The following is a 27,927-nucleotide window of genomic DNA, read 5'->3' on the forward strand; positions in this document are numbered from 1 at the left end:
GGCCTTTGCCCGGCGATCGCGCGCGATGGACGCGACACGACCGTCATTTCGAGAAAATCTACAGCCTCTGCTCGGCTCTCCGCGTGATACGAACTCGTCCTATTACGATCATACGAGCGACGGTCGTCTCGAAAATGCGCGTTCCTGTGAACGAAATCTTTAAACCATGGTCTTTCCCAGAGAAATGTTCTCCATACAGGAAAGCCTCATCTTGTGATACCGTAATCTCCCTTCGTTATCTAGATTACTCGAGTATGTAAAGTTAGCCCCCCATTTTTTTAATTTTGAAAAAATTCTTAAAGTTCTCTATCGACTTTAAAAATGGTTTCGTTTAAAGCATCGAAAATAGCACTTAAAGTTACGCGGGGCTAACTTAACACTCTTTTCCAAACTTTGAAGCCGCGTATTACTTTTTTCTATTCATTTTAGTGAAGAGTTCTATCAATTACTTTTATTAAACAATAAGGGTAATTGATAGTACTCTTCGAGGAGCTATCAGAACTCTCAATAAAATTGTCGATTTCTAAAAAAAATTACGGTTTCGAAAATTTTCTCGCATGATTAAAATTTTTTTTCGATACTCGACAATTTTGTTGGCCTTACTGTTTAATGCGCTAAAATGAATAGAAAAAAAATTATACGGCCTCAAAGTTGGAAAAAATGTGAAGTTAGCCCCCCGTAACTTGAAATGCTATTTTCGATGCTTTAAACGGCGGACCTATTTCTAAAGTCGATAGAGAATTCTAAAACTATTAAGAGAGCATCCAGAACTCTATTAATTTTTTCAAAATTTAAAAAATGAGAGGCTATAACTTCACATACTCAAATTACTCGCGCGATTCATTATCAATTTGAATTAACTTAATAGTCTAATAATAATTGCTGTTTTTCAGGACACAAACAAGTTTAAAACTTAATCAAATAAAATATAAATGCCCAGAGAGATAAATTAAAGTTAGAAAATAGAAATATACGATTTTTTTACTCTTGTGTGCTGCTAGTATATATTAAGAATAATAAAATTGGCATCATTTATAAACGTGAACGTTTCGAAACAGTGAGATCTTTAAAATTTAACAACACGGTGGCTTTTGCGATAACTTTGTCGCTACAAATTTGGCTCGACGCTCGAAATGTTCTTTGACACATGTCTTCATACAAATTGGCATTGTGTAGCAGTGCATATGCAATCCTTCCTTCTGACAAAATAACGATGACTATTTTGTGTTAGAAGGTCAAGCTTGATATAGATGCCTTATTACGGCATTCGTTGAGATCCCACGGTTATCGATATAAGATCTCACACGCTAGCCTTCCTTTAAAAAATTAGTATTATGCAAGGCTGGCTTTTATGATGCCGATTGCGCGATTGAGAAATCACGCACCGAGACGGATGGAATAATGACTATCGAATTTTATTGTTTATTAGATTGTGCAAAAAATTATTTTCGTCGCAACGATAAATTCGTACACATTTACAGAAAATAAAATTTGAGTTAATTAAGTGTGTAAAACGCGATATACGTTGCCTCTTATATCCTCTTAATTAAAATGAATTCTTTTGACTGACTTTTAGAAATGATTAAAATTTTACATCCTCAAAAAGTCACCATTCATCCCGCCGATCCTGTATGATATCTCTCTATGTAGGATTCGCGAAATGATTTAATATCCGCACACGCCGATTCCTCCGTCATTCCTTTAGAGCTTATCTATTTCTGCGGGACGTCAAAAGCCGCGCGACGACGGTCATCTCCTGAACGGTGGCAGGATGAAGCTTTTCATACTCGCGTCTGGCAACGAGAGAGAGAGAGAGAGAGAAGAGAGAGAGAGAGAGAGACGCTAACCGAAATTCGATCGCGAACCGACACACCTCGTCGGCTGTGGAATTCTTTTGAGCGCGATCACACACACTTTTCACGACCATTATATCCCCGGTCGACGTCATTCACTAGCTGCCCTTTGATGTTCTTCGCGGAATTTTAGCGAAGAAAAAAGGCGCGGATGAGGCGGCCGAAAAAATTTCCGCGATCAATGTTACGTAATCTGTGACTCGCACAAGCTATATTCTGCATGTATTTTCGCTCATTCGCGTATGAGAACGTTCGTTATACCTACTAGATGTATATTGACTATTCTCGATTTTGTGTAGCTTTTAACGCTCAAGCATCATCATGCCTATAGGCTCGTCAATTTTTTCAAGCTTTAGTCAAAATTTATTAATTTATTTGATTTATTTGATAAAATATAAGCTTTATAAAATAACAAAGTTCATAAGTCAAACGAGAGATGAAAAGACGTATAATAGAAATATTAATTAAAAATCGCGCAGAATCGCAATTCACCAATATCGTATTCTAATATTTATTCAATTCGTCGACTCTCTTTCTCTCTCTCTCTCTTCATTATTTCAATTTCATATTATATAATATTGTAATAATTTTATATCGGTAATTTAGTAAAATAGAGAAATTAAATTTTCGTACACTAAAAAAATTTATTGAATATTTATTTCAATATTGCCTAATAAATCATTGAAACCAATATTTATTTAATACAAGAAAATTATTTTCAAAACGAATAAATATTTGTTTCAAATAAATGATTTATCGGGCAGTATTGAAATTTATTAACTTAATAATTTTTTATTTATTAATTCAATAATTTGTTTCGCGTAAGAAGAAAATTCTTGATGAAAATAATTATGCTGGAATCTAAAGAGTCCGAGGAGATGAAATTCGGCGACTCTATATATTACGCGAGCGATACTTTAAGAGTTTCCGCGGCGAGATGATGGCGACGAGGTCGACATCCGCCGCCACGAACTGGAGAATAACGGAGGCGGAGGAGTTGGTCACGCCCTGGCGTTAATTATTAATTATTCCGGTCGATTCGGTTCCCGGCTAGGAAACGAAGTTATCTTCTTACCCGGACGGCGCCAACGCCGCCGTCGCCGTCGCTGCCGACCCCATCATACCGTCTCCGACGCTGCCTGCTATCTTGCGTTCCCACAGTAGACGAAAAGTCGTTACTCACGTAACAACGTGGACGTCGCGAGAGAGATTCGGTATGCAAAGCAGCAGACACTTCCTCCGCGCTCGTACTATTATATACGTACACTATCGCGACCTATTTTCATCCCCCGTGGATTCGAGTCTCGAATCGGCCGAAAGATATACTGATATTTATTTAAGAAAGATCTCTCGAAAGTGTGTGCATTTAAGAGAGCATGCGTGAAAAGCGGGATATATTTTAGATAGATATGCGTTTCTTACAGAAATCAAAATAAGAAATATAATTATATCGCCAGGAATAAATTCAATAAAATAACTTGTTACGCTGGCAACTATTTATTCAAAATAATCAAATTTCTTGCGACGTTTCGACCATATGAAGTTTGTGGTCCTCGTCAAGCAAAAATTCATAATCAAGAAAACAAGTCGAAAAATGCATTATACAATATAAATTAAAATAAACTTTACAATTCTTAACATTGCAGCGCAAAAAGTTTGATTATTTAGAATAAATTGTTGTCAATGTGTCAAGTTATTATTTTATTATATACATACATACACAAATGCAAATTTCTTTGGGATCTCTTAATGATGAATAAAAAGAAAGATCTCTCGAAAGTGTGTGCATTTAAGAGAGAATGCGTGAAAAGCGGGATGTATTTTAGATAGATATGCGTTTCTTACGGAAATCAAAATAAGAAATATAATTATATCGCCAGGAATAAATTCAATAAAAATAATAATAACTTGATACGCTGGCAACTATTTATTCAAAATAATCAAATTTCTTGCGACGTTTCGACCATATGAAGTTTGTGGTCCTCGTCAAGCAAAAATTCATAATCAAGAACAAGTCGAAAAATGCATTATACAATATAAATTAAAATAAACCTTACAATTCTTAACATTGCAGCGCGAAAAGTTTGATTATTTAGAATAAATTGTTGTCAATGTGTCAAGTTATTATTATTTTATTATATACATACATACACAAATGCAAATTTCTTTGGGATCTCTTAATGATGAATAAAAAGAAAGATCTCTCGAAAGTGTGTGCATTTAAGAGAGAGTGCGTGAAAAGCGGGATATATTTTAGATAGATATGCGTTTCTTACGAAAATCAAAATAAGAAATATAATTATATCGCCAGGAATAAATTCAATAAAAATAATAATAACTTGACACACTGGCAACTATTTATTCAAAATAATCAAATTTCTTGCGACGTTTCGACCATATGAGGTTTGTGGTCCTCGTCAAGCAAAAATTCATAATCAAGAAAACAAGTCGAAAAATGCATTATACAATATAAATTAAAATAAACTTTACAATTCTTAACATTGCAGCGCGAAAAGTTTGATTATTTAGAATAAATTGTTGTCAATGTGTCAAGTTATTATTATTTTATTATATACATACATACACAAATGCAAATTTCTTTGGGATCTCTTAATGATGAATAAAAAGGGATAATTTTTCCATCTCAAGGGAAAGAGAGAGATTCTCTTTGCCAGCAAAAATATAATTCGATCTCTGGAGAACGCAAATTCTGTCGCAACAAGTTCGTCGTCCTCTCGGTTAGAAAAGAATCCCGCGTGCCCAAGAGCCGTAAAAGAAAGGAAACGAGGAGAAAATGTCAAGCATCGGCGAAGTGCATTGTCAGAATTCTAGCGAGTATCTCTCCTATATATATATTTTTTTTTTTTTTTTTTTTTGAAAACGCGATTCACCGGACGAGACTACATTCGTACAAAGAAAAAGCGTATTATACACCGACACGGTCCAACCTCATCTCGGGTAAGTAGGTAGATAGGTGGATTCGCCTCGGGGATGAACGAAGAAGGTATGTAACAATAACGATAAGGATGCAACGACAACGAAAAAAGCGACGGAAACAAAGACCGGCATTTTTTCGCGTCGCTAATCTCGAAATTGCCGGCTCGAAGACTTGGCTTCTCTCGATCGTGGAAAGCGGCGAGTCGAAATTTGACGTTTCTCTCGCGCGCAAACACCTCGCAGAGTCTCGATGGCGTCTCGCGGTGGCGAAAAAGGAGCGAGCGGAAATTTGGACGGACGGCAGCGTATATCCGCGGCAGAGAATCCGGGATACTTAAGATGCCGCGGCGGCTGCGTTCGCCGAGAGGAATTCATTTGGTGCGCGCGGAAGCGGCGAGACGCCGCGTCGTTGCAAAAACACGCGATAAATTATCCCGGAATCGCTGCGTCGACGATACCATCCATGCTGTATAAGTGATAAATGGTTGCTTTCGAGTATCAACCCCCTTTTCCTCGTAAGAAGAGATTCGAGGAAAGAGAGGAGGATCCTCGTCGCGTATCGGCGATCTCTCGATGCGCGAACTAACGAAATCAGGGGGTTCTCTCGTTCCTTTGACGCACACGCTCTCCGTTATCGATGTCGGTCGAGAACGTCGTCGCCGTCGCCGCGTGACGTCATTGCAAAAAAGACGAGAAAGGGAGTTGGAAAACGAGCGCGAGAGAGAACGTCCTTGCGAGACACGCAGAGTCCTCGTAAACCGACACGAATGGCCTCTTTCACGCTCGTTCGACGGCATTAACAAGACATCGTTATTCCATATGGCGAGACGACGGTCGGGAATCGAGCCGATATCGATTAACCGTCGATTCCGCGTGCTCGCGAACCCGACGTCGACGACGGCGAGAGAGAGAGAGAGCCGATCGATCGATCCGTAACGCGGCTTCGTTATTCCGCGCGGTTGAATTCTACGGCAGGCTTCCTCTTCCCTTTAATCGTGCCCCGCAGGGTACACCATGTAAATAGAGAAATATCTCGCGCCCCGAAACGCTCCGAGGGCTTTCAAGCCCGAAAAGGAAGCGAGCTTAACTTCGGTTTTCATTTAATTCGTATACTTGTATCGCGTTATCGATCTTGTATTATTGTGTAATTATATTATTATGACATAGCTAAGAAATTTTTATTTTATTTCCATATTGTGGAAATAGAATAAAAATTTCTCTTGGCTAGTTTGGGTCGAATTAAATATATCGTTCCTATGTCATAATAATATAATTACACAATAATACAAGATCGATATTTAATTCGACCCAAACTAGCCAAGAAATTTTTATTTTATTTCCATATTGTGGAACACCATATTATGACATAGCTAAGAAATTTTTATTTTATTTCCATATTGTGGAAATAAAATAAAAATTTCTCTTGGCTAGTTTGGGTCGAATTAAATATATCGTTCCTATGTCATAATAATATAATTACACAATAATACAAGATCGATATTTAATTCGACCCAAACTAGCCAAGAAATTTTTATTTTATTTCCACAATATGGAAATAAAATAAAAATTTCTTGGCTAGTTTGGGTCGAATTAAATATATCGTTCCTATTTTAAATACTATTAGCGACGGTTTAAGTATTCAATTTGATTTTATATTATTATGTGTTAGATATTGTCTAATATTTATACGCGGAGAGAATTTTCTCTTAGAATTTACTCCGAAAATCATGGTAATCGTAGGACGACATGGTGTTGATGGTGTTCATGGAAGAATTTTATAAAAGTTTCTCTCAATGAAAAAATATTAATATGTACATAGTAAAATTAATCGAGTATATTTTATATCTTATTGTGGTAGATATTCATATTGTGGTAAAATATTTAGAAAAACTTTTATAATATTCTTCCAATACCACACTGTCCCACAATTCTAAGAGAAAATTTTCTCTGTGTATGCATTTAATATTACACATGAAAAAGAGATGCAATATATGTGTAATACGAAATCTAATTATTATTATTTTTGAATATAATAAAGTTTTATCACACTATTTTTATGATTACTAAAACAAATAAATATAAAAAGAAAGATACGACAGATGTTTGAGTATTCTAAAAAGTTATCGAATAAAACTATCGCAGTTTTATACAGTTATGCATTTTTCATTTAGGCAATTATACATTTCATACTAGAAAATCAAATTGATTGCACTATTTTATTCAATTATATAAAATAAGATTATTATAGCAAGACACTCATGCCATAAAACTGTCATCGATTATTAGATTTAAAGAACAACGTGGCTTTTAGAGCATAAAAGATAATTTGAGATTACTAAAACGTCCAAATTTCTAATTTCGAAATATCAGGAAGATGTTATAAGTTATTAATCTATCGTTAAGATAATGTAAATTTTACTAAGTATACCAAGACGGACATTCTTAACTTATTATTTTCATACTTCCCTTATTCTCTCTCCTTTCATTCTTTATTCATCTTGAATCTCTTTTATATGTGTATATATCTTATTAAAAATTTACAATAACAAATAATGAAATAATTTAATCAATTTGCGTTCAAAGAAATAAGAACAGAATCAAATATTGACAAGAGAAAAAACGCAACTTGTTGTTCCAGAGAAACCCCACAATTTCCCCGTAATAATTAAGAAATAATATTCAAAAATTCTCTCGGGATCGCAGTATAAGCGGACGCTCCGAGCATTTTACAAGAATTTTACCGTGATTTAAAGGACCGCGTAGCGCAGGGTTTCCTTTCTCTCTCTCTCTCTGCTGGCCCTTTAAACTTTAAAGGCCCGAAAGAGAAAGAGAGACTGACGAGAAACCTTAGCCTGCCAGGAAGAGCAAACATTCTTTGTCGCGTTCTATGCAATACATAACCGGCGCTATCTTCGACCCGGCAAAGTCCTCACCCGGAAATTTCGGAACAAATATTATCCTTCGTCCTTAGGAAAGGAGGAAAGGAAGCCCGGGGAGAACAGGGCTTCTGCAAAATTAAGAGTAATATGTGCTGGCAACGAGCACACACTCACAAACGTGGCAAATACGGAAGGAGCGACGAGAAGAGACGGCCACTCGGCTTGATTAAAATTTTCAGAACTCTTGCCTTGCTAATTACCAGTACTCGGAATACTTTGCGTTCCCTCTCTCGTTTTCTTTTGTTATAAATCCGAAAAGAACGCAACAAAAGGAAAAAATGTGTGTTGATAAATCATAGTGAATTCCCTCGAAAAATGGGTGAATAAAAAGGTTGAAAAGAGAATTTCAAATAATATTCGCCATCAGAAATAATCAATCAATGTATAATGTTCAATATGAAACAACTAATTCGCGAATTTATTCGCGCGGGTTAAAAAAATGTAATTATTTTATCAATTCCTACCTTTTTCATTTGTGTTTTGATTTTCGTTATTTCATTCGTTATACACTGAAAAAAATGACTAAATTAATAAATATTTATTTCAATACTGCCTAATAAATCATTTATTTGAAACAAATAAATATTTATTTGTTTTGAAAAGAATTTTCTTATATCAAATAAATATTTTTCACATCAAATCAATATTATTACACAGAGAATTTTCTCTTAAAATTTATTCTGAAAATCATGGTAATCGTGGGACAATGTGATATTGAAAGAATTTTATAAGAGTTTTTCTGATTAATATTTACCACAATAAGTTGTAAAATATACTCGATTAATTTTACTTTTATCAATATTTTTATTGTGCTAAATATTAATCAGAGAAACTCTTCTAAAATTCTTCCAAAACCATATATATTATCCCACGATTACCATGATTTTTCTCAGGGTAAATTTCCAAGAGAAAATTCTCTCCGTGTAGTTTCAAATAAATTTGGCAATATTGAAATAAATACTTCTTCGAATTCAATAAAATTTGTTTTCAGTGTATTATTTGATACATGACGACCAAAAAGAAGCGGCATACATTTAATATCGACCTGTCCGGTGTTTCAATCCGCAAAGTCACTCGGTCGAGCCGAACGAAAGCTAACGCCGGTACGATGAATCGAGTCTCTCGCGATCACGCCGTGTTCCTGCGGGAACATTCCGAAACGGAAACAGTTTCCGTCGCCTCCCCCCAACACTTTTATCCCTTGCAATTCGATTTCTGTCTCGTCCTTCGCGCGCGCGAAATCCAATTTGCCCGTCGTAAGCTGACCCGCTCGCTCGCGCTTGCGCAACAAATCCATAGAGTGGATTTTCACAGTTTTCTAAATTCAAGGAAATGATCCCGCCGATTCTATCCCCGAAGTCGGAAACCGCTGTCCCTCGCTTCATCTCCTCCCCGATATGCGGACTAATCTCCGCATCTCTCTCTCTCCCTCCAGTACGCGCAACGCTCGATGATCGAATTTTCAGGGGAAAGCTCAAAAATTGCGACGGACAAAACGGAAACTACGCGCGTGTTCCGAAACTCGCGATAATTGCAATCTAAACTCTCTCTCTCTCTGAAAATGTTTTAGCAACTGCTCTTCCATTAATAGCACTTTAATCCCTGATACATCGTTAGAAATTTAATTGTTTTTCAAATTTATAATAAAAAAAACTAATTTTTAAAAACATAATTTTTATCCGCCTGTCAGTATAGAAGCTTGAATCGAGAGAACTCGCTTGTGTAGTGCAAAAAGAAAATTTCACGATGATATTTCATCATCGGCACCGAAAATGATGAAACTCTGACGTCGTGATTTCTCAGCTGGGTGCATTTATAATAAAAATTTATAATAAAAAAAACTAATTTTTAAAAACATAATTTTTATCCGCCTGTCAGTATAGAAGCTTGAATCGAGAGAACTCGCTTGTGTAGTGCAAAAAGAAAATTTCACGATGATATTTCATCATCGGCACCGAAAATGATGAAACTCTGACGTCGTGATTTCTCAGCTGGGTGCATTTATAATAAAAATTTATAATAAAAAAAACTAATTTTTAAAAACATAATTTTTATCCGCCTGTCAGTATAGAAGCTTGAATCGAGAGAACTCGCTTGTGTAGTGCAAAAAGAAAATTTCACGATGATATTTCATCATCGGCACCGAAAATGATGAAACTCTGACGTCGTGATTTCTCAGCTGGGTGCATTTGATATCAGCTCGTAAATAGCTCAATTCGCGGCAGGATGCACGACTTAACGGAAATGCAAGTCGCCACGCTTATCGAGCAAGGTTATCGCGGTGGTATCGCTACTACCAGCCCTGACCCGCTCTACGTGCCAAGAAACATTGCGGCCAGCCAGCCGGTCGGCTAAGAGAGACGCTCGTGCGCGTAATAGTGTGTTCTCGGTAGCTAAGTCTAACGGTTTCGCAAATAAATAAACGAAAGGCCGCGCGAGGGAACATATACTAAAGCCGGAAGAGAGCGCGATAATAGAGAGAATCGTGTCGGTGGATTTTCCCTCGTTCAATGAACAGAAGACATGATTGATCGTACGTGATAAAAATGCGTGTCAAAAATCGAACAACCCATGTGGAAAATTGTTTGGGCAATCTTGAAAAATGTCGAGCCCTTTAAAGGCTTAAACGTAGAATCCTTATTAGGGATTTCCACATTACTGCCAGATTAGGCCCTAGTAAGGTAGGTTTTGATAAATAATAAGTTAAAAATATCATTTATTTATTTTCATCAAGTCTTATCAGAATCCTTATTGGTTTCCTTATTCAGACCGTACATTAAATTAGCTACTCAAAATTGATATTGCCCTACTGGGACCTAATCTGGTAATAATGTGAAAATCCCTAATAGCACAAAGACATATCTATCTGTTAACCTTTAAGGGCCCTCGATAGAAAAGCGTGACCTTAAAGAGTTCTTATTAGGCTTCCCTATTAGGACCCTAACAAAGTTAGAAAAAATTAACAGGGATCTTATCAAAGCCTTAACACAATTTCCGCATGGGAAAACGAGATCAATAGACGAAGGTTGCAAAAATATTCCACACGATTATTCCTTGATTAATCTGATTTCCTTTCCGCAACGAAAAATCGCGTAAAATCCGCTGAATTAATATCTCTCCATTCCATTCAAAAACGATATGTGCAAATCTTTTTTTTTTTTGGTTTCCAGAAGAACCGCGTTGCTTACGTGTATAAATATTATATATGCCCGAGCGTCTGTTTTTATTATATCGACCGCATTCGCGATTTGCATCCATGTCCGTTGCAACAGCATCCAGTGTCGAGTTGACCCGTGAGATTCCATCGGTAGCGATCCTCTCGGGTGTTCCGTTATAAGCGACCTCGGGCTCCCGTCGTACAAAGAAGATGATTTTCGATTCTCGCACATGCGAAATTTCATTATCTTCCCAGGGGAATCGTAGTCCGGAGCGTAAGCCTGTTGTCGGCTTTTACACACGTGTCACACGCGCGATTGTTCTTTCGGTCCCGCGTGTCTCTAACATCTTTATCGGGCGACAATATCCTGACATCGAGATCACGTTACTGGTTCTTTATTAGCATATCAAAGCCGCTTGTCGCGGTAATAGGCACGCCTTTCAGGGTAGTCATACGCGTTAATCCTTTAAGTCGGTAGAACGAGTCAACTCGCTGTGTTGAAGGGCTTGATGTAGAATCGATCGAGGGAATACTGTAAATTCTCTGACGCGCAAATATGTCCCGATGTCGTAAGAGCGTCTTATTATTTCGTAATAATTTCACGACAACCATCATCGCTTTCAATATAATCTTGTTATTCAATTCATGCCATAAGAAAAAAAAAATACGCCGACGATGCATCTACCTCGGCATCTCGGAATTGCGCAAACAGCTGACACATGTTCGAGATCGCGTTTTATTATGAATCCGCGAAATGTTACGTATCCAAATTGATCATATTTTCTGCAGCTGTTGGCCGATGAAAACAAAAAAAATGTCTTATTTTATTGCACAGCCAGGCGCGAGCCTGGCGAAAGCAAACTACCGAAGAGAGCGAATAGTAGTTCGCGGCACGAGACCGCCGGTTCATTCACCAAAAATTGGCGCTACTCCAATCAGCTGACAGGCCTCTCTCGTTTCCTCGTACAAAGCGAGGACGCGCGTGCCCGCAAAGTCGTCTATTTTCAAACTCGGTTCCTCTCTTCGCGTTACGAAATCGTTCCGCGACCATCTGCTTTCGAGCACCGTTTCTCAAAGGGACAACGTTTCAGAATAATCGTTGAAATAATTTTTGCTAATAGAATTGTTTGACTCTCGATTATAGTAAAGAGAGAACATAGTGATACATTTGAACATTATATATATATATAGCCGCATCTAAACAATTTAAGTATAGTCTCCGGTATAATAAAAAGAGAGAAAGAGAAACTTTTTAGCATCTTTAATGTTTCTAGGGAATTGTCAGTCTGAAGAAAAACAAAAGTGCTAAAAAGTTTTATACCACGACGCCCGACTTGGAAATTATTCAATATTCTTGATGAGTGGTGCCATATAAAAACATCTCATGAAATATACAAATTTTTCTCTCGATAAATATACACGCGGACCTGAGAGTTTCAAAGAGTTTATATCCGCGCATCAAACTATGCTTACCTTTAGTATATACGATATATCGTATAGTTTTCTTCCAACAACATTAGACGCTACGTTAAGTATTTAATATATGAAAAAGTGTACAATGTTAGTGATCGACGTGGTACAACAGATGCACCGCGATGCATTTTACGCGGAAAAATGTCAGACAAGTAGGTAAAAGCAAAGTTATGCATGATCGCAGACTATAGACTCTCTTCTCTTGCCATCGCAAGAGAGAGAGAGAGAGAGAGAGAGCAAGAGGCATTAATAAATCTCCGTTTAAAAAAAGCACGATTGGTAGATTCGCCACGTCGCTCGCACAAAGGTTAATCGATACTCGCGCTTTATAAATGTGGAAAAAAAAGTTTCGAACGGAAAGAATCGCCGTTTAAACCCCTTCGAGACTTTTCTGTCGCGTTACCACGGAAGGGCAGAGCGGAAGACGAGAATAGCAGAAGAGTTCATCGCATAAAGTCCGATCCCCCGACACTTTTTGACGTGTCGGCGTGCGCTTCTCGACTAGCGACCGCAAATCGAAATTATCGTAATTTATCGACCAGTTGCCAGACGTTAGCGACAAGGCCAAAATTATCCGAAATAAAGTATCGCGTCCCTTTTTCGCGGAGTTACCGTGCACGGGGTCGTTGACCTCTTCGCTGTACCGAATCGGCTCAAATGCGGGATCGATTCTCATTCGTGAGAGACAGAAGACGCGAGTTCAGCCCGGCAACGCCGATATAAATCCTGTCCATTAAGAGAGCGGCGACAGATACGTAAATACGAGTTTTCTCCCGGGAGAGCGGGAGGGAGAGGGATGGCTTCTACAAGGGTGGGCGAGATTTAAGAGGGAGGACAGAGCGAAGAGAGAGCATGCCGAAGAGATATGTCGAGCATGCGCATCGTCGCCCGGCAACCGGCAAATCAAATATTAACACCGGCTTTATACCGTTGCCACCGACACGTTGCCAACCGATGGCACGGTTGATGCTCACAACGGAATGGATTAACTTGCGCGTCACGAAAGCCCGGTGTTGCGTCTCGAAATAACATATATATATATATATATATATATATATATATATATATATATATATATATTTCGCGAACAAATATAATTTTAATCGCCTCGCCCCGATAAGAAATTCAAGGAAATTAGCTCTCTCCGCTTTCGTCATTCCACTTCATATCGTCGTGAATAATCCCTCATTAAAATGTTCGAGATAAATAATTATTACACTTGAAGAACAAAAAGTTCACCGGAACGAGACTAGTCGTTTCTTATAGTTTCTTGGTTGCTGAATACAAAAAGCTGTTTTCCAAATTATTCCATCACGTCACAATTTTGAACAGTTTTTAATTAAAGTTGCAAAATAGCGATTTCTTCGCGAACCTTGTTATATTATAGCTATATAATATGTGACGTGCTAGAAAAGTTTTATTGCAATAAAAATATTTCAGTTATGATTTAATAAGATAGCCACATGGTTAAATATAAGCTGTATTGCGAAAGTTAACTGTGATTCATAATTAGGTCATTGACGATTTACTAAACAGCCTTTAAGGATTTTTTAGGCCATTGAATTCCATGCCATGAGTTATTGTAAAAATGCTTTTTTATATAAATCCATCACATTGAGTTCACCGTTTTGAATTTAATAATTTTGACCTAAGAACATCTAACTTCCACAACATTCCATCATGGATATCTTATTGACCGTAACAGACAAGTTCATGAAAATAGTCCTTTTTAAAAAAAGTTTTAAAAAACGAAAAGTCATTTTTGTCGAATTGTCATTTAATTATTAAAGACCTAAAATAATATGTAATAGAACACAGGAGAAATCTTACCTCTTTGATATGCATCCTTGATCGTGCAAAATCAATCGATTTCTTTGAAAATTCTAGAGAAATGATTAAAATGCTGCAAGAAACTCAAAGTAACTAATCGCAATTTTTTGAAAAACGGGTATTCCTTCTTATTTATGGGAGAAGCGATCGTGACGTCGATCTTCGTCGGCGTCAACCTGCTACGGCGAGTCTTTTAAAAGTTTCGTGCCGACGAAAATCCGGCGGAAGACAATCGTCGCGCATGCTTTCCGGAATAAGACGGAGCGCGCCGACGAAAACAGGTTGACAGGCTGTTGGGGAAACTTTTGAACTAATGGCGGTACTCTTTCTCTCTCTCTCCCGGTGTTCATCTCTCCGGCTTAAGTTAAAGCTTAGTTAAAGCTGATCGCGCATCAAGCCGTACTTCCTTTCTCTATTCCGCTCCGTTTTCGCATCAATAATATTAAACGCTAACACACTCGCTCGTTAAAATGCCCGTTCAATCAGCCGCGGCCGCAAGATGGCTTTTTGTTAGCCGACGATTCGTTTGTCGACGATATAACTCATAACTTCAACATTTAAATACTTTCTCTCGGTCGTTGAGAGTGATTTTGCGCTATCAAATGTACGACGTGTGGATCGCGAACGTGATTTACATTCGTATTCCGCGAGTACTCCATAAATATACTCGTAGATGCGACACACATAGTCGTTAATGGGCTATGAAAAACATCGGAACACTCGCGGAAGAGCATCGCCGAATTCTCTCGCCGCGAAATTTGCCTTTTTATTCGCCGATTATTTACGACATTTCTTCGTTGAGGGTGGCGAGTTTTATGCGAAATTAAAAACGAGTATATGCAAATTCGAACGGCAATCGATTGCGGCGTTATATCGTCTGGAACGTCTCGTTTTACGCGCGTCGAAGTCGTAAATTTTTCAAGACAACCGGTTTTTTGGGGACGCACGTCTCTATTCTGACATTTCTTTCACCTCGGATCAAACAAAACGCGTGACTCATCGCGACACACTAATTTCGTTTTTTATTTTATTCGTATTTCTTTAAGTCAAATATCGCACGCGCATGTTTGATCATTTTTATATACGTGTATGTATTCTGATCTCTCATACTTATCGATCAAACTACGATTGCATGATTAAAAATGAAAAATATAATTTTGTGCACTCACCAGTGGTCGTTTCGGCAGCGTCGCGATAGTCTGAAACAGAAAGAGAACGTTCTGGTAAGTATAATTCTTCACTTGCGCGACGACGAAAAATTAAAAAATTGTTGGGCGCGTAGTTGGAAGAAATTAATTTAAAAAAAAAAAAATTCTCCCGGGAAATGAGCGCAAAATTCCAACGAGAAAACTAAAGTTCGAACGAAGTGCGGTGCGACCGAGCTAAAATCCGCCATACTTATTATGTGAAAGTACAGTAATTTAACAGCGTACGGAGAATTCCTGGAAACAATTTGCGAGGCAGAACCGGTAGCCGCTCATAAAATACAGCGAGAAAATACCGCGAATTAACGGGGGGAGGGAAATTTAGCAACAAAGCGCAGAAATTATTGGAAAGCGTCGTAACCCCCTTTGCCCCGATCTTTCTCCTTTCGTCCCATACTTTCTCTCGCATACGTATCCGCTCTCTCTCGAATACACTAAGCCACGCATGTACTATGATTGCAAACAGTCGAATAGTTTGTATTTGAATGCTTCGAATAAATTCGTACATATGGAAAATTCCCGATTTAAAAAAAAAATTGGAAAATCAATAATTGTTTTTATTCTTTTTTTTTATAAATATATAACTTCGTGACGTATCACGTCTTATACACAGGGAGAATTTTCTCTTCGAATTAATCCTGAAAATCGTGGGACAATAATATAGTATCGGAAGAATTTTATGAAAGTTAATATTTACCACAATAAAAATATTAATATCTAGCACAATAAGATATAAAATACGTTCGATTGATTTTACTATGTACATTTTAATATTTTTTGTTGTGCTAAATCTTAATCAGAGAAACTCTTATAAAATTTTTCCAATACCCACGATTATCACGATTTTCAGGGTAAATTCTAAGAGAAAATTCTCTCCGTGTATACACTGCAAAAACTTAAGCGCCATTTTTATAATAATAATCAATTAATAAATAAAAAAATTGGTTTTAATCTGTATACAAGTCATGTAACAAATTAAAAAATTACTGGTGTTTCCTTTCATTTTTTGAAATGCAATTATAGTAATGCAATAGTGTAATTTTTCACGTATAGTCTCAGCGGTGATTCATTTACATCTGTTTCACGTACACGTGCGAGTCTTTTAAAAGTAGTTTGAAGAGCGCCATCGTGGAAAATCAACTGAAAGCTGTGTAGCTTAAATTAGCAAACTGAAGTAACGTCGTTATTTCGTAATCTCTCGTATGAAACGAATCTCAAACTATAAAAGCCAGCACGCCGGCTTGAAACGGTTGTTTGCCCGTGGCGTTTTTAATGACAGAGAGAAACGGGAAAAATTCTTTGCACGATCGTAAAAGCGTCAACTTAAAATGTGCAAACAGTAAAAATTGATCCGACTCTCTTTCTCTCTCTGAATGCATTCCCGATGATGGATTTTATGATATTTAAAAAAAATATAACGTCCCTTTACTGCTTTTTAACAAAATGAATATGACTGATTTTAAACAGCTGTTTCTTCATCTTTGAAAAATAATAAGGATCGTTTATTTGTATTCTCTATAGGCACATTTCGCGGTATTCTTTTATTTTTCTAAAATTTTAAAATAAAAGTTTATTGTTAGAACATGTGGCACAATTTTTATAAATCATAACAAGCTAAATTAACTATTTGCCCATCATACATAATTGAAAGATAAATAGCAAAAAATAGCAATAAATTAAGAGACAGTCTCTTAAAATAAAAAAAAGTATTTAAAAAATTTAACGCGAGACTTTTAATATATTTATAAATGCTAGAGCTATTGTGATTCGAAACAATTGATTAAAAATGCGCTGCATTTTTTATAAACACGTATGTATTTAGAATTAACGTTACAATAATTTATCCTATAGTGCGCGTGTACGTACACGTGTCATGCGGAAAATGGAAAATCGTATAAATAAATATAAATGCATCATCGATTCGCGCCGATCCGTGACGTTCCGATGTTCGAGTTTTTATACGACTGTCGCGGCCAGTCAAAATTTTTGTTCAAAGTGAGATATATGTATATATATATTTATATATTTTTTCCTCTTGCATTTATTGATATTTATCTCACTTTAAAAGAAATTTCGGCCGTCCGCGACAGTCGTATAAAAACTCGGACATCGGAACGTCGGCCATGGGCGCGAATCGATGATGCATTTATATTTATTTATGCGATTTTCCATTTTCCACGTGACACGTATGTCCGAAACCGTGACATTTGGTCGCGAGGTCGTCGCATATGCACGTCACCTCGCGGAATACTAAATGCACAGCCAGTGAGTGCCGGATTGTTTATTTATTCAAGCTGCGCGCACAACATATACACACATCTCTCTCTCGACGGTATGTGCATCCGCCCTCCTTCGTACGAACAAAGCCAGACCAGACCACCTATTAAGACAGATGGCACAGAGATTATTTACGAGGGTGTGCACCTGAGCTCGCGCATTTTCAATTTTCGGGCGCGTCGGCGCTCGAGAGCGCAAAACACATCGAAATTACATTACACGACTTGTGTGTACGTAGTACGAAACGCGTATTCGGAATTTTCGAATGATCGAATCTCGCGAACGTAAAAAACTTTGATCGCGCCGCGCACCTTGCTCGGCGATAATAAATCCGGATCCCACGGATAAATCGTATGAAAAATGTTTATTTTGACAACATACACGGTACGTATACCCTATATACGTGTATCGTATATCGAATAATAAAATTGCACAATATATGGGGAACCGTAAAAAAATGGCGGAGCAGTAAAAGTGTGCGACAAAGTGCGCGCGAGAAATAAATAAATATCGCTCTTTGTAAAATACGATATCGGATTATGACCTCGCCTCTCCGCTCAATACGAGATAGAGGAAATACGTCAGAGGATAATAATAATTTTTCCATCTTCCATATCGGGCGCCGTGGATCTTTTCGACCTAGCTGCAGGAATTTATTAGCTTGCCGGAGGCGCGTCGCTAAATCGTGAGTTATCACGACGCTGTTATCTCTATCGACGACGACAACGACGACGACACCGATACCGAGCCGGGAATTGGGACAACGACCTCGTGCTCGCTCGAAACAAAGAGCCCAGCGTGACTATGGCACTGATGTCTCTCTCTCTCTCTCTCCTCCCTCCTCTTTCTCTCTCTCTCGGCGCAACCTGTGTACTTTTACGCGTGGCGCAAGGTTCCCCTGGCTACGAACGTGACGTGTATATATGCACTTCTCTCCTCTACCTCGCGTCTCCGTTCTTAAACGGTGAAACACGTCGAAGTCGACGACGTAAGGCACGAGGAGGCGGACGCGGGACGGATGGCACGGCAATTCCGCTAATATAGCCCGCTATCCCAAGTGGTAACATTGTCGCAACTCAACGTCAGAACTTTGCGTTTAGAAGCGTAATGTCAGTTAGTCAGTATCATTTAGGGTAAAACAGTGTAATTACATGTAGAATCCCACCGTATTTTGCGCGACGTTGTAATTTCGTCCATAATTTATGCGGCACCGTAATTTCAGCGCGACACGAAGAGCGAACGGCCGCGGAAATACGCGCCGAATGCACGAAGAATGAATTATTACCGCGGCGCATCGACGGCGCATCCGTTAGGCTCGTTCTACAACACGTCCTATATGTCGCAGTAAGCGGTCGGAACGTAAGCGATGGTCCGATATGAGAAAATTTCTTTTTCGAAAACAAACAATCGCTTACGTTCCGACATCCGTTTTACGATACGTCGTATGTCGCAGTCGGATGTCGGAACGTAAGCGATTGTCCAATGAGGAAATTTTGTTTTCGACAAAGAAATTTTGTATTACACGTGCAGGCAAAGTGGCACTTTGTGTGCGTGTTTTCTGTGCGGAAAGTGGCCGATTTCCCACGCCGCCATCTAGCGGCGACGCGGTGAGCCGCATTCAAAGCCATTGCCTACGGCTGAACCGCGTTCAAAGTCATTGTCCACGGCTGAAGCCGTGGGCAATAACTTTGAACACGGCTATTCCCGCACCTGTGCCGCCGCGTGCGATCGACCACCTCGCGCACAGAAAACGCGCACAAAGCCACTTTGCCAGCACTTGTAACACAAAATAGTATGTGTATCACGTGCGGATTGACAATTGTCAACTTTCCGCACTTGATACACAATATACTATTCTCATTGGACCATCGCTTACGTTTCCAACATCCGACTGCGACATACGGCGTATTGTAGAACGGGCCTTACGTCTGCGATGACGTATGGCGTTTCCGTTATCCGGAAAAAAGGAAGAGGAAAGATACCGAAAAAGATACGTCAAATTCCGCGTTTGCTACCTGAGCGAAAAGAGAGAGAGAGAGAGAGAGAGAGAGAGAGACGCGTTAATTCCGCCGTGTTAGCCAAATTTAATAGTCGAGGGATTAAAAAAAAAACGGCGACAACACGAGCGAAATTTCGAAGAAGAACGAAAGAGAACCGTTGCGTCACGCGGACGCATTGGCTTTTGGCACGAAAAAGGATGCGATTAACGGTTCCCCGGTGCATTGTGCGACGCGGATCCTTGCAGGAGTCTGCGAGGAGCAGAAGAAGGGAAGCAGGAGCGGAAGGCATTAAATTTTCAGCGCGGTCGTACCCGCGGCCAGGAAATATGCTTTAAATGGCGATAACTATAAATAAGGGGACGTGCATTAATTCTTTAGAAAGCTATAGCCCGTGCTTCGTGGACGGGAATCTCCTTTTTCGTCGTTTAAGTCTCGTCCCAATTTCCTTTTCCAACCTAGTTCACTCCATTAGAGTAAATAAAGGTAAAACTGCCTATGCAGCGACGCGAAATATAACACATAGTGCACTTTTTCCCCGGAAGCGTATTGTAATAAATCTGTGATAAAGAAAAAAAACACGGTAGAATCAGAAATATGGACGTTGTAATTTATCTGCCGTTTCTCGAAAAAGAGATTATAAAAGATCGCGAAACTCTGAAATAATTTATATTTCCACCACAGAGGGTGATAAGAAAAATATAAATAGGAGGTAAAAATGTATGTAATTCGGGAATGACCAATTCGATTAAAGTTGATATATTGTAATCCCCCGACACATTTCGCGGTATTAAGTATAACCTACTTTAAAGATGGTGTTTTGTGCGTTAAATTCGCCTCCCCATCTAATCCTCTTTGCCCGATCTCTTCGGGCCGATTGGTTTGCCTGCGAGGAGAAAAACGAGTACGCAGAGAGATCTCGCACGTTCGACGATAAGTGCATCGTCAAATGCACTCCGGCACCACCTCCTCACGAATTCGATTGATTTATTAGCGAAAGAAGCGAGCAAACAGCGAGACGCCTCATCCTCACCCAAGACTCGAGCGACTTTTTCGCTACGGCGATAATTAATTGTGCCTGCAATTCTCCCGCGTTGCACCTCTATTTGTCCACGTAAAAAGTTTTAAATGACACGAGCTTTCTTCATCGAAGGCGCGGTACACCGCGGCGCATTCATGCAACTTTCGCATTTCAATCGAAATTCTATTTTCGTTCTATTTACGAAAGACGTGCGAAAATTAATGGTACACTTATTTTTCTTATCGTACAAAGTTATTTTTCTTCTCTTCCTATCTTTCTCTCACAGAGAGAATTTTCTCTTAGAATTTACTAATATTGATTTTTACCACAATAAAAATATTAATTACGTATTACATTAATATTTTTTATTGTGGTAAATATAAATATATTGATCTCAGAGAAAAAAATTTTTCCAATACAATATTGTCCCACGATTATCATGATTTTCAGGGTAAATTCTCCGAGAAAATGTTCACTCCGTGTTAAATAAAAAAATAGAGTTAAATAGAAATACTCTCACAATATTATAGAAATATATAAAATGGTTGTATATTTATAAACTGTTGGCTCACACGGATATATCGATATTTTCTATATCGAGATTCGAACGCGCAGCTCATTGGAAAGCATCGGGGAGTACGCGTGCGAAAACGGAAGGGAATTCTCTAGAGAGTTTTGAACGAGCGAAGCTAGAGACTCTCTGCTTCCACAAACTGCCGTTGTTTGTTCGAATGCGAGGTACAGACGGCGAAACCGCAGGACGTGACTCTTATTTCGCTGCTTCCGCCCTAAACCGTCGTTCGCTGTCTCCGTTTTCATCCGCATAAAAGCCGGTATCGGCGCGACATAAATAGAGAAGAAATTTCTGGGGAAATACCTTTTGCTGCGCGTGTATACGTTCGTACAACCGGGATTACTTTGCGCAAACGTGACTTTACAATATTCGCGAGGGATGACTCTAGGAAAAATAATCGATAAACGCCGCGCAATTTGCCTTTATAACGCAACTGTCTATCAGACATCAGAGAGAGAGAGAGAAGGAGGGATTGACTCTCCCAAACTATTTCTTTGCCAGCGCGCACAAAAGTATGCAATTGGATAATTGTCATCGCGACAGTTTGGAGAGACGAGCCATTACGAGCGTATCGAAAAACAGTTTAGAAAAGCCGACGTGCCATTTATCTTGTCGCCTTGGGGACGCGCCATTCTACCAGATAATCGAGGTGATAAATTTCACCAGGACACGCTGTATACATCCCACGTGTGTATGAAGCCTGCCGCATATCGTTCGGAAAACAATCAATCTACCCCGGAGCTTATTGGACGGGCTTCGTGGACTATAGTCGCGATTTTGTTCGGTCCGTTCATCCGCCGAAAGTCAGTCCCGGGTGATTGCGATCGGTTGTGAGCGACCCTTTCCTCCATATTCATTCTTTGGAACATATTCACGTTCCCCCTTGATGACACGGGCTGTCATCGCGGCCCTTCGCGTTATTGTCCGGTGTAAATCTTACGGCTGCTTTCGCCGATGATCAATTTTATATCGAAATTTCCTAATTTAATCGCGCCAGATGCTTCGGATCATTTTTAATTTTCAGAGAAAAATGTTTCGCAAAAACATATCCCGATAAACTGCAAGAGAGAAATAAGTATAAAAATATAATTTGAAGGCTTTTTCCTCTTGCATCCGCACTTTTGCAGTTTCGTCGCAGAATTTTGGCGAAACCGGTATAGCGTGAAAAGAGTGAAAAGACGAGTCGACGACGGTAGAGTGGTGTCGAATTTTACAGGCGAGAAACGCGCGCGAAAACTGGAGGAAATCGGACGCTCTTTATTTCCCAGGCGACGGCTGGTCGGCAGCAGAATGAAGCAGGAAAAGATCGCAGCTGCGCATCTGACACAGAGAGGCCTCGTTTTTCAACATCTTTGCGTAACCCCTTTGACATGAAATAGAAGACGCCCATTGGTCCGGGCCAATCGCCCGTAACGTAAACACCGATAATGATCGAAACGTTTCGGTTTCGTGCGCCGAAGCAAACAATTCGTCGATGAACGAATGCCTTCCCTCGCCCCAAATTTCGACATTGTGTGTTTGTAGCCCTTGGCACTCTTCTCGCACAATGATAAATAATTTCAGAAGATAAGCCATCGAGAGACACAATGGAGACATTGTGCCAAAGATTCGATTTTTACTGATTGACAGTGCATATATAAATTAATACACAGAGAGAATTTTCTCTAAGAATTTACCCTGAAAATCATGGTAATTATGGTACTGGAACAATGCTATAAGAATTTCTCTGATTAATATTTACCACAATAAAATATAAAATATGTTCGATGAATTTTACTATGTACATATAGTAAAATTTATTATTCGTCGATGAACGAATGCCTTCCCTCGCCCCAAATTTCGACATTGTGTGTTTGTAGCCCTTGGCACTCTTCTCGCACAATGATAAATAATTTAGAAGATAAGTCATCGAGAGACACAATGGAGACATTGTGCCAAAGATTCGATTTTTAATGATTGACAGTGCATATATAAATTAATACACAGAGAAAATTTTCTCTTAAAATTTACCCTGAAAATCATGGTAATTATGGTACTGGAAAAATGCTATAAGAATTTCTCTGATTAATATTTACCACAATAAAAATAGTAATATCTACCACAATAAAATATGTTCGATGAATTTTACTATGTACATATCAATATTTTTTATTGTGATAAATATTAATCAGAGAAATTCTTATAAAATTCTTCCAATACCATATTGTCTATGATTATCATAATTTTAGGGTAAATTCTAAGAGAAAATTCTCTCCGTATAATAAAAATATTTTAACCCTAAAAAATAATTAAAAAATTAAGATTATAATAAAATAATTATAATCGACAAAAATATATATAAAAAAAAATAATTTTACGAACAATTTTTTCAAAAAATTCATTTCATAAAATCCTAATGAAAACCATAGAGAAGGATTAATATCTATCTGTAGCATGCAGATACATTTTCTGCACAAAACCGGGAAATTCCTAATCCATCGAAGATCCGGGAAAAGGGTAATGAACAATAACTCGCTTTTGACAGAGTCTGAAATGCCATCCCTCGAGATATACGTTTCGTCTAAACTATACATCGAGGCTCTCCTAAGCGTTCGCTTAAAGACGGCTGGATTTTGAATCGGTGTAAACAGGCGACAGGCACTTAATTTCGGTCCTCTCTCTCTCCCTTCCTTTTTGCCATCCCGTTCCCCTAAAATTTACCACTGCATGGTCAAACGAATCCGCGGATATTTAGGAGGCCCTCGCCGTCTCTCTCCGACGCAACGCGAGGGCGAGCTTAGCCCGAAACTTCCGGCCCTCTGTAAGCCGCCGGTAAAGCCGCCGCGAAAGTTTGGCGAGATATTACACTGGCAGTGATTAATTGCGAGCTTTGAAGTTTAACTCTGCTCGGCGCACCGGCGATCGTCGAGGGTAACACGCCTGTCCGGTTTCGTATTGTTATTGAGCAACCCTTCGTTCTCGCGGGCTTTAACGAGCCCGAAGCCTGGGATTAGCCATCGTACGAGCATTTCGCGCTGATTCGATTAAGTTCGCTATACGTCGAAAGTGTTCTGCTATTGACGACGGAATACGCTTTTAATTCAGCCGAGGCGCGACTTTTTGCCTTTCACGTGAAATGTAATGATTAATCACTCTGGTAGATCGAAACCGGCGGTAATCGAGGGATGAAAAAACAAATCTCAAACATCACGCATGGACACGCAAAGATTTATATTGTAATAATCATCTAGATATATAATGGGCAATTTATTATATGTTTTTTTTCCTACCGATATTTTTTTATTTTGTGGCAAATTCACCGGGGGTTTAAATCATTTCAGATATATCTTATTGTGTCAAAATATATATATATATATATATATCTCATTAATATTTATAAAATTAATATATATTAATATTTTTTATTGTAATAAATATTAATCAGAGAAACTTTTATAAAATTATCCCACGATTACTATTGCAGGATAAATTAAAAAAAAAAAAAAAAAAAAAAAAATTCTCTCATTTTTTTTAAAAGAATTTACCCTGAAAATCATAGTAATCGTGGGACAATTTTATAAAAGTTCCTCTGATTAATATTTATCACAATAAAAAATATTAATATATATTAATTTTTATTGCCGTAAATATTAATGTGAGAAACTCATAAAATTCTTCCAACATTGTCTCACAATTATCAAGATTTTCCGGGTAAATTCTAAGAGAAAATTCTCTCCGTGTAGTTTAGTCGCCAATGATTCGTCGAGCGAAAACAGAAGATGCTCCGACGCCGGATGTCGCCGGGAGAAACATCTTGTAAGCAATTAAAAAAGCATGCGACTTCCTCGAAAACGAGCGCTTCTCTGAGAAGTCCGTTTTCTCGCGTCGTACAAAACGTACATCATTCCTTAGTGTCTTTTTTGTCGCGTCTAAAAAAAAAAAAAAGGCAACACGCTCGCCGTACGCATGCAGGCTGCCACGGATCGATACGATTCCCCGAGAGCTATCCCCAGACAATATCGACGGGATCGCCATTAAAGTCTATCCTCGATACGAGAAGCTCCGGCCAACTTCGAAGAGGCATCGAGTTTCGTAATATCGGGCGAAATCGCCTTCGGTGAGATCAAAGCCGGGTTTACCGATACAAGCCACGGTGGCAGATTCCGCGCGACCGGTGTCTATTTACTCGAAACACGCTTTTCGCATCTCTCTCTCTCTATTCTTGCATTTTAAGAAATAAAAGACTCGGGATAAAACAGAGTCCGCACAGGGATCTAAATAGAGATCGAATTTAACCGATCTGTATCTTTCAGCTCGAATTAACGTAAACGAGACGGTGTTATTCGGAATTTATCTGGTAGGCACCTACTCGTTTGCGTTAATTTAAATACAATAAAATACCATCGGTAAGTTTCACGGGAAAATGAACGCTCACGCTTCTAGACGCAAGATATACCTACGCGATCGCGAAAGAATGAGATGTAATTGTGCACCATTACGGGTGTATCAAGATAGTTGCTACCTCTACCACGTTCTAACACGCGATTATTTTCACGGACAAATAAGAAGCCGTCGCCCTGTCCCTGTTTTCAGCAGACTCGATGAAAAAAATTCCCTGACCTTTTAGTATTATTTTTTCCAAACACATGATTTGCATATATCTATATATGATAAATCAATTAAATGTTAAATCATGAAATCAACAATGAAGAGGTTTGAAAGTTAAAAAACAAAAATTTATCAATTAATAAAACAAAAATTTAAATCTATTATACAATCTGCATTATGTAAGATAATCGGAACGAACATATCACTGTAAACTATATAAATGTCTCTATTAAACACATTGAAATAAAATAACACGACGATGTAAGTATAAATTAACGAACACGCTGTAGATGAATCGATTTTTAACAACGCAGAAAATTAGCGTGCTGGGAGTCAAGGAAAAGTTTATATTTATTTAATAAAAAATTTCAAATTATTGAGACACAAATGTAGAATAATGTGAAAAAATTTAGATAAATAGTAAAAGTTTCCTGACAAATTTCTCTTCACTGACAATTCCAGATTTTATAAAATGTCCTACACTGTAAAAAATATATGTAATATATATTACATAAAAATAGGTAAAATTACGCATAAATAATAAGTGTAATTTTACATATTTTTATATGAAAATGTATACACGTGTTCGATCTTTCTGAAAGAGTCATTATATAAATTTTATACAAAATTCCTTACGCTGTAAAAAAAATATGTAACATATTACATAAAAATATATAAATTTACATAAATAATAAAGTTAAAATTACACGATAAATAATGAAAATATATACATTTTCATAAAAATATGTAAAATTACATAAATAATCATTGTAATTTTACATATTTTTATATGAAAATGTATACACGTGTTTAATCTTTCTAAAAGAGTCATTATATGAATTTTATACAAAATTCCTGTAAAAAAATATGTAACATGTTACATAAAACTATATAAATTTACATAAATAATATAAGATTAAAATTACACGATAAATAATGAAAATATATACATTTTCATAAAAATATGTAAAATTACATAAATAATCATTGTAACTTTACATATTTTTATGTAATATATTACATATTTTTTTAACAGTGTGACATGCCCGGTTTTCCCTGACCGCTAGAGACACCCTGGTTTTTTCGTCCACCTGGAGATCATCGCGATTGCTCGATTTATTCTCCTTGTCAAGTCCCGCTCGAAGTTTAATAGAACGAAAGGAAAATTTCGACTCTGTATGTACGTGTGTGTTGCCACTTCCTGCTTCTCGGGCCAGAGATACAACATCATCGAGGACCGCGTGCGTGAAAGAGTCGGCAAGCCGAAAATGCCTGGGTTCCTCCTCTCATTAACGAAGGAAGCTAGCGTGACCGACGACGAGACACTGCAGAGGTTCTCGCTTGACGACGTTACTTTGTCGACGTTTCCTCGAGATATCCGCTCCACTCCCGTCTTTTGCTCTCCTTTTCTCCATCTCCCTCTCTTTGAGAATAAGGACACGCTGCACGATCTACCCTAACGTCTCTTTCACACTAAGGACGAGTGCACCTGCTGGCTGGCTTGTTTCCAAAACTCGATGACACGACTGTACGCGCGGCTGCGTGGCTCTCTCTTCACTCGATCTCGTTCCTGCTCTCGACGTTGCTGAGGCAACTCTGGAGCACACTCGTCCGTCAATCGAAATAACGAGGGAAATATTTTACGGAATCCAAAGGCATCGTCGTTTGTAAGATATAGTAAACGATCGACTAATTCTAAATTTTGCAAAGCTTTGAGAGAAATAAACGAGCTGAAAATTGTGTTTCGCGACCAAAAAAAAAATAATTTAAACAGATATACGATAAAAGTGAATATAGAAAAGAATACGTCGTCACGTGATTTTAAGCGTGTATTTCAATTCGAACAGCGATTATGCCGAGGGCGAAAGGCCATTTTTTTTTCCTAGACATTCTTTAGGTAAAAATTCTCTTTGTGAAACAAGACGGGAATAATGCGACTGTGCTCTGTCAAAAGCGTTTACGTCAATGTGTAATCGATGTCTGCGATTGTGAAGATTTCAAAGACGAGCTGGTCGCGACTGACACGCGTGACCGAGCACACGCTAGCGATTGTTGGAATATCGTAAAGATCGAATGA

At 38.3% G+C, this 27,927-nt stretch overlaps 1 protein-coding gene across 7 annotated transcripts in view; it reads right to left on the reverse strand.

Moving 5' to 3' along the window:
* LOC114937766 (growth factor receptor-bound protein 14) overlaps positions 1-27,927 on the reverse strand; it is a 295,927-nt gene that overhangs the window by 104,033 nt on the left and 163,967 nt on the right. For all 7 annotated transcript variants that reach the window (XM_029311373.2, XM_085486113.1, XM_029311378.2 and 4 more), the window contains one exon: positions 15,359-15,388. In XM_029311373.2, the coding sequence (XP_029167206.1) occupies positions 15,359-15,388 (30 nt within the window). The remainder of the gene's footprint in view (positions 1-15,358; positions 15,389-27,927) is intronic.

Source organism: Nylanderia fulva, unplaced genomic scaffold (genome assembly GCF_048542155.1).
Source record: "Nylanderia fulva isolate GAGA-0341 unplaced genomic scaffold, ASM4854215v1 Scaffold4, whole genome shotgun sequence".
NCBI classification, from domain to species: domain Eukaryota; kingdom Metazoa; phylum Arthropoda; class Insecta; order Hymenoptera; family Formicidae; genus Nylanderia; species Nylanderia fulva.